Here is a 14,196-nt window from a genome sequence, read left to right as displayed (position 1 = left end):
TCTTCTAGTATTATTTTATTTAGTTTCATGATTACCATAACATTGTTTAACTCTTCCAGTATTATTTTATATAGTTTCATGATTACCATAACCTTGTTTTACTCTTCCAGTATTATTTTATATAATTTCATGATTACCATAACTTTGTTTTACTCTTCCAGTATTATTTTATATAGTTTCATGATTACCATAACTTTGTTTTACTCTTCTAGTATTATTTTATACACTTTCATGATTTCCATAACATTGTTTTACTCTTCCAGTATTATTTTATATAGTTTCATGATTACCATAACATTGTTTTTCTCTTCCAGTATTATTTTATATAGTTTCATGATTACCATGACATTGTTTTACTTTTCCAGTATTATTTTATATACTTTCATGCTTACCATGACATTGCTTTACTTTTCCAGTATTATTTTATATAGTTTCATGATTACCATAACATTGATTTACTCTTCCAGTATTATTTTATATAATTTCATGATTACCATAACTTTGTTTTACTCTTCCATTATTATTTTATATAGTTTCATGATTACCATAACATTGTTTTACTCTTCCAGTATTATTTTATATAGTTTCATGATTACCATAACATTGTTTTTCTCTTCCAGTATTATTTTATATAGTTTCATGATTACCATAACATTGATTTACTCTTCCAGTATTATTTTATATAATTTCATGATTACCATAACTTTGTTTTACTCTTCCATTATTATTTTATATAGTTTCATGATTACCATAACATTGTTTTACTCTTCCAGTATTATTTTATATAGTTTCATGATTACCATAACATTGTTTTCTTTCCAGTATTATTTTATATAGTTTCATGATTACCATAACATTGTTTTACTCTTCCAGTATTATTTTATACAGTTTCATGATTACCATAACATTGTTTTACTTTTCCAGTATTATTTTACACAGTTTCATGATTACCATAACTTTGTTTTACTCTTTTAGTATTATTTTATACACTTTCCTGATTACCATAACATTGTTTTACTCTTCCAGTATTATTTTATATAGTTTCATGATTACCATGACATTGTTTTACTCTTCCAGTATTATTTTATATAGTTTCATGATTACCATGACATTGTTTTACTCTTCCAGTATTATTTTATACACTTTCATGATTACCATGACATTGTTTTACTCTTCCAGTATTATTTTATACAGTTTCATGATTACCATAACATTGTTTTACTCTTCCAGTATTATTTTACACAGTTTCATGATTACCATGACATTGTTTTACTCTTCCAGTATTATTTTATATAGTTTCATGATTACTATGACATTGTTTTACTCTTCCAGTATTATTTTATGTAGTATTATGATTACCATAACATTGTTTTACTGTTCCAGTATTATTTTATATAGTTTCATGATTACCATAACATTGTTTTACTCTTCCAGTATTATTTTATATAGTTTAATGATTACCATAACATTGTTTTACTCTTCCAGTGTTATTTTACACTGTTTCATGACTACCATGACATTGTTTTGCTATTCCAGTATTATTTTATATAGTTTCATGATTACCATGACATTGTTTTGCTCTCTCAGTATTATTTTATACACTTTCATGATTACCATAACATTGTTTTACTCTTCCAGTATTATTTTATATAATTTCATGATTACCATAACATTGTTTTACTCTTCCAGTATTATTTTATATAGTTTCATGATTACCATAACATTGTTTTACTCTTCTAGTATTATTTTATACACTTTCATGATTTCCATAACATTGTTTTACTCTTCCAGTATTATTTTATATAGTTTCATGATTACCATAACATTGTTTTACTCTTCCAGTATTATTTTATATAGTTTCATGATTACCATGACATTGTTTTACTCTTCCAGTATTATTTTATATTGTTTCATTATTACCATCACATTGTTTTGCTCTTCCAGTATTATTTTATATAGTTTCATGATTACCTAACATTGTTTTACACTTCCAGTATTATTTTGTATAATTTCATATCCGTTATTTTCTTATTATAACATTTTTCTACCATGACCGTCTTTTATATATATAGTATTGTTTTTATTGCTTCATTTTCGTGTATTTTTTCAATTATTATTGTGCTTATAGGTTGTCATATTTTTAACTTGAGAGACGGAATCCTAAAATGAACATGGTATAATTGCACAGCAGAGAGAAATGAACTTTAGTTTAAGTTGTTGGGTTTTGTTTCATATTTCAGTATTAATTTTTGATTCATAACGATGTTTAACACTTTATTTGTTTTGAAATTCTATTTTTCTACTCCTCTGTTTATCAACAATGAATAACAATAACTATTGTTGTTTTAACAGTGCTGTTAAATAAATTGTTTATTTTAACATTATAAACGTAACTTAATTAACCATTTTATAAATCTCTTGCATCAGTAAGCAAATTGTAAAACAATGGATTCCAAATTGTTTTGAAACTTACAATGAGGTTTGTTACCCCCAACTTCTCTTCTATATGCTTCCACAGCTCTACCGAACATGAGGAGCCTCCAATAAGTGCTGAAAGTAACACAGTTGTTACAAGTAAGTAATAATCTGTATGTAATTACAAAACTATGTTTTCATAGAGTTTGAGTGTTAAGTGATTATTGAAGGATGCTAAAATTAAATCAATGAATAAGCTATGGGAAATGTTTACTTTATCTCACACAAAGTTGTTAAGAAAGGAATAAGTCGAAACTTTGTAGTATCCATTTCAAAAGTGTATGTAAGGATACAAGTAAGAAGGTTGCCGATTTACCAAATTTATCTGCAACCAATGAACAAGTAATTTTAGTTCTGGTTTTGAAAGTTCTGGGCCATTTAAGTGTTAGATCTTCTTGTGTATAGATGTGTATACTGTTTGGAGGATTGTGAGAATACTTAAAATATTTTACATAAAAACCCATGTTTGAAGCGAGAAGTCAAGTCAAAGAGGATTCAACATAGTCGGAAGAACACAGTAGAGAAAGAAGTTCAGTCAGCCAGCGCAATCTCTAAGAGCTAGAGAAAACCTATTATTACTCTTATGACAGACTCGCCCAACGTTTCTCGCTTAAGATCTGTGTCTTATTGACATCTTTCCTGACATTGAATAAGCTTGTTGAAATATGGTCAAATCGATTTGGTGTAACTGATTTAGTAATGTTTTGGAAAACAAAATTAGGGAACGTTTTGTTATTTATGCTGAAGGAATTTTGTTATTATATTACAAGACATTTAACAACTTGATTGTAACAGAGACTATTATGATAAATTACATTAAAACTGATTCAAAGAATGAATCTTCGTTTCAGATTCAGATTTATTACTTTAACAGTAAACTTCCTCGAGTTAGTGCTTGTGTGCTTCCCACTGCACTTCTCAATTTAATAAATTATTTAATAACTTAAAGAATGGGAAAACAATAGTCCAGAGCCAAGCATCAGGAAAACATTTTCCCTGCCAGATCTGGTTAAAAACAATGAGAAGATTATCAGCTGTAGCACCACTCCATGCACAGGTCATTGTGATGTTTAGAAAAAAACACCAAAGGTTACTGTATCAGGAGGTTTCAAAATGTGTCAAAAGATACTCAGGATGATAGGAATCAATTACAGCTTTAATGTCATCCAAATTACAACAGTAACCTCGACAGTTCTTTTGTATCAAAATGGACATTTTTATTCAGGTAGAGGAGTAGTGACTAGAGAACTGTTTGGATTGCGACAAAACCATTTATCTTTATTAGAAGGAGATTTCTCATCCTCCGTGGATCCTGCTCTGAGTTGAGTGGGCAGGTCTCTGTCAATAGATAAAGCTTTTAGCGACTGAGGGTGTGAACGAATAATCGTTCTATATCTCGGGATCGAACAAAATAGCCCCGAGCAGAAGTCAAAAGCCGAAAAAGAAGGAAGTGAAGCCACACAGTCACTGGAAGGGATAGTGAGAATGAGATAGGGGCATACGTTGACTTGTCAACTTCTTTAACAATAAAAGACAAATGACTCTTCACATGTTTGGCAAACGACTCTGTCAAAAATACAGAAAGATCTGTAATGACACCTACTGAAGCAGTGGCACGTAGTGCAGCATCATATGTCCCAGATGGATTTGGTGATACTAACGCTCAGGGTAAGAAATGTTGTTAAACATTTCAAAATGCTGCATCTCATTTTTTTCTACCCATGTTGAGTAAGAACGAAAGTAGAATGGATGGGAACCACTAGGGTTAACATAATGTGATTCCAGTTTGCACTCGTAGCATCATAGTCTTTGCTACCACAACAAGAACACGTCAAAGAACCATGATATGATGCCCGTGATTGTCCACATTACTGACACTAGACACACCAGAGAGGCTTAAGGAGGTATGGCTGAACCTTAGAATCCAGATTACCTGACTGGACAGAGGCAAGTGGACATGGCAATGCAAATTTCAAAATTAAGACATTGGTGAGGGTCATTATTCTGTCCTTGTAAATCGAGATATATCACACAGCAGAAACACATTGCTTGAAGATACCTGCGAGGAATCTTTGTCTCAATAATTACTCTTAGAATTCAGAGTACCATGGGATGCAACATCAATGGGTATATTCGAAATGGCCTTAGAAGTCAGAAGAAGTTAACTGTGGTTTGGGGTAGATGTTTTAACCAAGATGCTCCCACAACGTAGTATCTTGACAGAACCAACAAGCCTCCCTCCATCCCTTTTGGATGAAAAAGGAAGACATTTACACCAAAGATTTGTCTGACAAATAGTGGAGTTCTGAATGTGGTGGTGATTTCGTAATAATGATGTGTATATGTGGTCGTTTAGCAATTAGCTGTTTTATATTATTTTATTTTTTATCAAGAGATAGAAAATCTATAATATGGAGAGAAAGATTCAGTACCCACTGTTCGGACCACATACGAATCTTACTCGCCAGCTCCTTATTATGTCCAATATATTACTAATAAAATTAAATACAACACAATAACTATTCACTTACCCGCTTGAAGACTGGTTAGATCAAACTTATCAACATCCGGGTGATTAACAATGTCAGTAAACATGGTGAACGTTCCCCCAATAAGAGTGCATCTAAAAGTACGATAAGAGTCTCTGTTAAAAAAGTGTTTTAATGGAAAATCCAAGAAGACAGGGATCATTGACAAACATAGATGTTTGTATGTTGACGTCTAGCCAGAAAACAGAAATGATTGATAAAATACGTGTTGTCATGTTGACGTACAGCCAGAACTCATGAATGACTTACATGAATTTGGTTTTTCTGAGAGAGAGTTGTTTATATGTTGGTGATCCTATTTAAACACGAAGACAAACTGTTGCTGTAATAAAGTTGAATAAAGATTGTCTGAAGAAAAAAGAACAGTTACCATGACGACAAAAATAATAATAGATGTTATTTGTAAATAGATTTATTTTCATGACAGTAGTATACAGAGTGGAAAATAAAGAGTGTGTGATTGTCTTAAATGTTGAACATTGTTGAAAACACTGGGTCAACCAACATTAATAACAATGGTAAAAATAAGGGAGAGAGATCTAAACTATAACAATAGAGATGACAAAAGTGAAAACCATATGATTAAAACAGCCCAAAGAATCCATCTTGATATAAGTATATATTAAAGACACACAACCAGTTTTAAACTAAAACAGACTGAAAACACTTTAAGACAGTTAGATGTCTCTGATTCCATTTTTTATCTTTTTGTATTTTCTGGCCTCACTAAAATAAAATGGTTCACTGAAAACAGTTGTTATTAAGTGCATAATTTACTGTTACTTTAATAAACATTAGATTAAAATGATACTGTGTTAAAATGGAAGGAGAAACTGAGTCATTCCAATGAAACACATATTAAAATTTTGTCTACTTCGACTTTTATTTCTCTCACACAACCATCCATAGTAAACATTTGTTACGTTTTAGCACCAATATTAAAGATATTATAACACCACTTATCACACGTGTGGATGTTATTTCATCGTTAACAAATAACAGTCTGTAAAGATGAGCAACAAAGATGTTTTATTTATGAACTTTACCTTTCTGTTTCAATAGCTTTCAATGTGGCCACAGGGTTAATAAAAGACGAAGGAAACACAGCTAATTTCTGGTGAATAATGGTTGCGATAACACCGCCAACATAACCAAAGGAATGGAATAATGGAAATGGAACACAATCCACTGATTTCTGAGATAAAAATCACATATAACTGTAACTGCTAAAGGACTTCCTATAACAAAGCCAGATAGTTCAATCTTTTTATCTGAGGTGTTTTTATATTAGACCATCTACAATTTTAAACTGAAGTATGTTCAAACATATTTTATTCGTCAACTAGCTGTGATAATATACTTAACGACTGCATCATATTTCTTAAAGAACACAAGAAACGGAAAGTTATCTGAAACAAATATAGTTATGATAATCTTATGTTTAACCCAAAAATGTTTAACCAGAACAACTCTTTCCTGAATGAAGTATAGAAGTATATTAATAATACAGTTCAGAACCATAGTTATAAAACCATTGATCAGTAAAGGACCAGACAAACCATTACTGACCAACTAAAGTTTACGTAGTAAGTTATAAAAACACTGCGACTTATGTACCTTTATTATCATTAGATAAAGTTTTAAACTAATAACAGTATATTAACTTGATAACTTATAGAATAGTTCGAGATTACCATATCAACAACAATGTTCACAACAATACTTACCACTCATGTATAAAACAGGACAGTTGTGTGTAGTTTACTACAATACTTACCACTCCTGGTACAATTGGACGATTGAGAAGATGTAGTTTGCAACAATACTCAACAGTACTGGTATAACAGGATGGTTCTAAAGGTGTATTTTACAACAATACATACCACTCCTGGTATAACAGGATGGTTCTCAATGTGTACTTTACAACAATACATACCATTCCTGGTATAACAGGATGGTTCTCAATGTGTACTTTACAACAATACATACCATTCCTGGTATAACAGGATGGTTCTGCATGTTTGTTTACAACAGTATTCACCACTCCTGGTATAACAGGATGGTTCTGAATGTGTACTTTACAACAATACATACCATTCCTGATACAATTGGACGATTGAGAAGGTGTAGTTTACAGCAATACTCACCACTCCTGATATAACAGGATGGTTCTGAATGTGTAGTTTGCAACAATACTCACCACTCCTGGTATAACAGGATGGTTCTGAATGTGTGGTTTGCAACAATACTCACCACTCCTGATATAACAGGATGGTTCTGAATTTGTAGTTTAGAACAATACATACCACTCCTGGTATAATAGGACGATTGAGAAGCTGTAGTTTACAACAATACTCACCACTCCTGATATAACAGGATGGTTCTGAATGTGTAGTTTACAGCAATACTCACCACTCCTGGTATAACAGGATGGTTCTGAATGTGTAGTTTGCAACAATACTCACCACTCTTGGTATAACAGGATGGTTCTGAATGTGTAGTTTGCAACAATACTCACCACTCCTGATATAACAGGATGGTTCTGAATTTGTAGTTTACAACAATACATACCACTCCTGGTATAACAGGATAGTTCTGAATGTGTAGTTTACAACAATACATACCATTCCTGGTATAACAGAATGGTTCTGAATGTGTAGTTTACAACAATACATACCATTCCTGGTATAATAGAACGATTGAGAAGGTGTAGTTTACAACAATACTCACCACTCCTGATATAATAGGATGGTTCTGAATTTGTAGTTTACAACAATACATACCATTCCTGGTACAATTGGACGATTGAGAGGATGTAGTTTACAACAATACTCACCACTCCTGTTATAACAGGATGTTTCTGAATGTGTAGTTTACAACGATACATACCATTCCTGGTATAACAGGATGGTTCTGAATTTGTAGTTTACAACAATACATACCACTCCTGGTATAACAGAATGGTTCTGAATGTGTAGTTTACAACAATACTCGCCACTCTTGGTATAACAGGATGGTTCTGAATGTATAGTTTACAACAATACATACCATTCCTGGTATAATAGAACGATTGAGAAGGTGTAGTTTACAACAATACTCACCACTCCTGATATAATAGGATGGTTCTGAATTTGTAGTTTACAACAATACATACCATTCCTGGTACAATTGGACGATTGAGAGGATGTAGTTTACAACAATACTCACCACTCCTGTTATAACAGGATGTTTCTGAATGTGTAGTTTACAACAATACATACCATTCCTGGTATAACAGGATGGTTCTGAATGTGTAGTTTACAACAATATATACCATTCTTGGTATAACAGGATGGTTCTGAATGTGTAGTTTACAACAATACATACCATTCCTGGTATAATAGGACGATTGAGAAGGTGTAGTTTGCAACAATACTCACCACTCCTAATATAACAGGATGATTCTGAATGTGTAGTTTACAACAATACATACCACTCCTGGTATAATAAGACGATTGAGAAGGTGTAGTTTACAACAATACTCATCACTCCTGGTATAACAGGATGATTCTGAATATGTAGTTTACAACAATACTCACCACTCCTGGTATAATAGAACGATTGAGAAGGTGTAGTTTAGAACAATACTCACCACTCCTGATATAATAGGATGGTTCTGAATTTGCTGTTTACAACAATACATACCACTCCTGGTATAACAGGATGATTCTGAATGTGTAGTTTGCAACAATACTCACCACTCCTGGTATAACAGGATGGTTCTGAATGTGTGGTTTGCAACAATACTCACCACTCCTGATATAACAGGATGGTTCTGAATTTGTAGTTTACAACAACACATACCATTCCTGGTATAATAAGACGATTGAGAAGGTGTAGTTTACAACAATACTCACCACTCCTGGTATAACAGGATGATTCTGAATATGTAGTTTACAACAATACTCACCACTCCTGGTATAATAGAACGATTGAGAAGGTGTAGTTTAGAACAATACTCACCACTCCTGATATAATAGGATGGTTCTGAATTTGCATTTTACAACAATACATACCACTCCTGGTATAACAGGATGGTTCTGAATGTGTAGTTTACAACAATACATACCATTCCTGGTATAATAGGACGATTGAGAAAGTGTAGTTTACAACAATACTCACCACTCCTGGTATAACAGGATGGTTCCGAATGTGTAGTTTACTACAATACTCACCACTCCTGGTATAACTGGATGGTTCTGAATGTGTAGTTTACTACAATACATACCATTCCTGGTATAACAGGATGGTTCTGAATGTGTAGTTTACAACAATACTCACCACTTCTGGTATAACAGGATGTTTCTGAATGTGTAGTTTACTACAATACTCACTACTCCTGGTATAACAGGATGGTTCTGAATGTGTAGTTTACAACAATACTCACCACTCCTGGTATTATAATTCTGGTGGTAACGGCAATCAGATTGTTGATTAAATGAAAATGAGAAAATGCTGCAGGTTTGGGTTTACCCTTGGTTCCCTGAAAAGAACATACTTCTGTTAGTTCAAAGGCACAGACAGTAGTCAAGACTATAATCATTGTTTGAATGTCTTTTTTTTGTTTTATAATAGCCCTATACTGAAAGTCTAAGAAACGTATATTTTTATTATTAAGGAATGTAATACGAAATATCTGTTTTTCAATTGGCTTTAACAAATAACTCCTACCGATATAAATTCAATATTAACTGGATCGTCAAACTGAATCTTGGAGTCCAGCTCCTTCACTTCTCGCAATTTCTCGTTTCCTGCGGCACGTAGAATATGGTCAAACTTGTAAACTCCGCTAGATTGATAATAAATTTAATAGTTACTAATAGAGTATGAATTGTTTCAAGTGTATTATTAAGATTAATACAAATAGGTAATAAAAACATATGGTTTTATTATCTATTTTATGTTCCGTTATTTATATCTTTATTATGATCATTCAGTTTTTCTTTTAAAGTAAATATTTTCACATCCAAAACTCAGTTATGATGTGGTCAACTTGTTTGGTTACTTACGGAAAGTCCTTCTTTGTCAACATGACAACAGTGTGTAAATCTGGACATCTGAAACAGAACAAACAGTGAATATGGACATCAGTATATTACATCATGGTTATGATGTTAATAAATATAAAACATATCACTAACTTCATATAATATGTAAGTCTAGGATGTACCAAGCTTAAACTAATCAGAATTTTAAAAAAATATTTAGAAAATAAATAAGACAATGTTTGTATGACAGAGATGCGTTCAAACAATATAAAATGTCTGTAACAATGTTTATAACATATCACATTTAATATGGCCTGGTCTAACATTATAATCTATATTGTACTATTACTTACTTGTTACATTTAGCCTAGCCTGATTTAACATTAAAATCTGCATTGTACTTTACGTTACCTTCTACTTTTAATCTGGTCTGATTTCAACATTCTGATATGTTGTACTTTACCTTACCTGTTACATTTATTCTGGCCTGGCTTAACATTATAATACATATTATATTATTATTTATCTGTTAATTTTAATATGGCCTGATTTAACATTGTAATCTGTATTGTACTTTACGTTACCTTCTACTTTTAATCTGGCCTGGTTTAGATGATATAACCTCTGGTACAACACAACATAACTGTTGGTAGTAATCTTGTTTTCTGAAAGACTCTCCAGCAATCAGTGCTTTACAAGAGGTCTAGAAAAGTAGAACGGTTTGTTCATCTCTTCAAGTGTTTTAATTTTATACATAAAACGTAGTTGAATTTAGTAAAATGTTGTAAAGAACGTAGAATGTTAATATATAGTAGTTTATCAGTAAACAAAGTGTACATATACACACACAAATATATCTTGAGTTGGTTTCTTCAAATCAACCATATCAATTGTGATATTCACAGAAAACCCATTCATGATGAACTGTTTACGTAACTATATATTCTTATTTACAAAATCAGTTACTTTAATCAAATAAAGAGTGTATATATATCTCTTGTTTCTACTATGTGCTTCACATGACACTTTAAGAAAGTGTCAAACAAAGTTTCCCATCTTTTGGTGTCGTGAATTTTGCTGTGTGGTCAAATGAAGTGAATAGTATTCTGAATTTATTATTTAATTAAAAAAATGGCTTTTTCTCTTCACGATGCAATACAAGGCAAATTAAAATATGCCGATATCAAATATATATTCCCGACATCAGCAGAAAAATAACCAACATTTGGTAAAAACTAGTAACAAAATATGACATTCCAGTTCATACCAAATTTATTCAAAAACCAGGCACAAAACTGAGGTCTATATTATGTAAAAACTACACTGACAAACACCACACCAACATTATTTATAAAATACAATGTGATAACTGCCATGACTTCTATATTGGAGAAACAAGTAGAAAAATGGAAACCAGATTCAAAGAACATAAAAAGTCACCTTCACGCGTTTTCGAACACTGCAAGTCAAATAAACACAACATAACCATAGAAAACACTCAAATACTAAATAAAGAAACAAACGCAAAATTAAAGAAGCCTTACTTATACAACAACTCAACCCAAAAATAAACCAATACAAAGGAACACCTTTATACCTATATTAAAAAATAATATTATAAATAATGTAAAATTATATATTCAAACATCTAAGCCCGCCCTCTACATTCCGACACTCTGTTACACAACCCCTTTCAAACATGTGGTCAGCTTTTGGTCAGTTACCTCTTTCTTTTTTTATGAACCTGACGATGACCGAAGAAGGTCGAAACGTTGTTCGCTTCTTTACGTAAAATATTTTCTCAACCCAAACGAACCGTTTTTAAATATATATATATTTCTCTACAAGTGGGTTTTCTCCACATCACAGAATAAGTAGCAAAGCTAATTAATGATCCAGAGAGACTGAGAATACGCTTTACCATAAAATACGACCTTTTCAGTTTGATACCTGTTTGTCGTTCTATTTGCCAAAAATGGCCGTTATGACCTCCAGTTAACCTCATAGACCACGGTTACATAGCCACATTTTTAAAACTATAAACTCCAAACTTGGGATAATAATATAAATTTCTGTGGGAATTAACATGGGCTTATATATAAAAAACTGTCGAATCACGAGCTTGTTTCGAGAAAGTTTTTTTTAGTTAGAATTGCAATCTATAAAAACCTTTCTGAATAATTTTAAATATACTCAAACATAATTTGAAATTCCTTTCACAAACTAATACACTGTCATATTCTGTGACCATAAATATTACATATACTTTTATAGCTATTTTAACACGTGGTTCACATGTCACTTTATATCTTGTTTTATTTAAAATTCTTATCAACCATAGTTGTAACGACTCTTTCAGTTTTTATACCAAACAAAGTATAATAGTTTACCCTGTTTAAACAGTATTCTAGTTCAGAAGGCATGAAGGAAGGGTTGATGTTGACCTGGAACAGAAAACATAACACACAAAGGTTATGTTACAAAATTTAATCAGTTGTAATATAACGATTGTTCATGTTACTATTAAAGCACACAACATACAAAAGTTTATGTTAACAAATCCATGAGTATATGTTTAAATTAAATTAGTACACGTCACAGAAGAAACACATATGTTTAAATTAAATTAGTACACGTCACAGAAGAAACACATATGTTTAAATTAAATTAGAAACACATTTGTTCTATATTTCATATTTAAGATTTAAACTCATATATCTCACGTTTCTGTAGATAGAGATATTTCAAGATATGACTTTGGTTAAAGATGATATCAAATATCCTTACCAGTACCAGTCCAGCTTTAGCTGCAGCCAGCTGAGTTAGAACCCACTCATAACAGTTGGTGCTCCAAACTGCCAGACGTTCTCCAGGTCACAGTCCAAGTTCTAAGAAACTTGCTGCTAGCTGCTCAGTCTGTGGTACAAACAATGGAACTTAAGAATTTACAGATGTAGAGAATTGTATTTAAAGTACAGAAAACTAACATTACATTAACCAGTGAAGATACAGGTACAGTTATATATAACAACACATGAACCAGTACATTTTACAACAAGTGAATCAGTAAATACACAGGTACAGTTATATATAACAACACATGAACCAGTACATCTAACAAGTGAATCAGTAAATACACAGGTACAGTTATATATAACAACACATGAACCAATACATCTAACAACAAGTGAATCAATAAATACACAGGTACAGTTATATATAACAACACATGAACCAATACATCTAACAACAAGTGAATCAATAAATACACAGGTACAGTTATATCTAACAACACATGAACCAGTAAATATATAGAAACATTATATCTAATTACACATGAGTCAGTACAGACACATGAACACATCTAACAACAAGGTACTGTATATCTAACAACACGTGAACCATTACCAATACAATAGAGCAGGGGTGGCCACACTTGCTTAACGTAAGAGCCATATACGATAAACTACAGATGTTTGAAAGCCACAAGACATGAACAAATATTAAACACAAATATTTTATTGTTCCATGTACATGTACAAATACATGTATGTAATAATATTTCTTTGTGTATGTACTTTTTACTGTTAATCTGTATTAGTTTCAATAATTAGAAAATACACATATATATATACCAAATGCTTTCAAAATCCTAGCTGATTATTGTTTTAACTATATTGAACAAATAGATAAACATAAACGATATACTTATAAATCATGAACCAATACATCTAAGTAAGACATTAGGTTTAGTGTATTTAGGAAAAATACAATATCAACAAATTTACAACTTGTGTATTGAGATGTTAGTCTTAGAATACTCTGTAAATACATAACCAATATTTACAAGTCATGTAACAAGACGTGAGGTTTAGAATACTCTGTAAATACATAACCAATATTTACAAGTCATGTAACAAGACGTGAGGTATAGAATACTCTGTAAATACATAACCAATATTTACAAGTCATGTAACAAGACGTGAGGTTTAGAATATTCTGTAAATACATAACCAATATTTACAACTCATGTGACAAGACGTGAGGTTTAGAATACTCTGTAAATACATAACCAATATTTACAAGTCATGTAACAAGACGTGAGGTTTAGAATACTCTGTAAATACATAACCAATATTTACAAG

At 31.7% G+C, this 14,196-nt stretch overlaps 1 protein-coding gene across 1 annotated transcript in view; it reads right to left on the bottom strand.

Annotated features, from left to right (window-relative positions):
• LOC143231308 (medium-chain acyl-CoA ligase ACSF2, mitochondrial-like) overlaps positions 1–14,196 on the bottom strand; it is an 81,854-nt gene that overhangs the window by 60,522 nt on the left and 7,136 nt on the right. The window contains exons 3-11 of the mRNA XM_076465857.1: positions 12,839–12,967; positions 12,442–12,495; positions 10,636–10,754; positions 10,073–10,120; positions 9,735–9,852; positions 9,451–9,546; positions 6,071–6,219; positions 5,007–5,098; positions 2,474–2,550 (exon numbers count right to left, since the gene is read on the bottom strand). Coding sequence (XP_076321972.1) covers positions 2,474–2,550; positions 5,007–5,098; positions 6,071–6,219; positions 9,451–9,546; positions 9,735–9,852; positions 10,073–10,120; positions 10,636–10,754; positions 12,442–12,474 — 732 coding nt within the window. The 5' untranslated portion in view covers positions 12,475–12,495; positions 12,839–12,967. The remainder of the gene's footprint in view (positions 1–2,473; positions 2,551–5,006; positions 5,099–6,070; positions 6,220–9,450; positions 9,547–9,734; positions 9,853–10,072; positions 10,121–10,635; positions 10,755–12,441; positions 12,496–12,838; positions 12,968–14,196) is intronic.

Source organism: Tachypleus tridentatus, chromosome 11 (assembly GCF_004210375.1).
Source record: "Tachypleus tridentatus isolate NWPU-2018 chromosome 11, ASM421037v1, whole genome shotgun sequence".
Classification (NCBI taxonomy): Eukaryota; Metazoa; Arthropoda; class Merostomata; order Xiphosura; family Limulidae; genus Tachypleus; species Tachypleus tridentatus.
The sequence above is the reverse complement of the archived record's forward strand: the minus strand, read 5'-3'. Positions and strand labels throughout refer to the sequence as shown.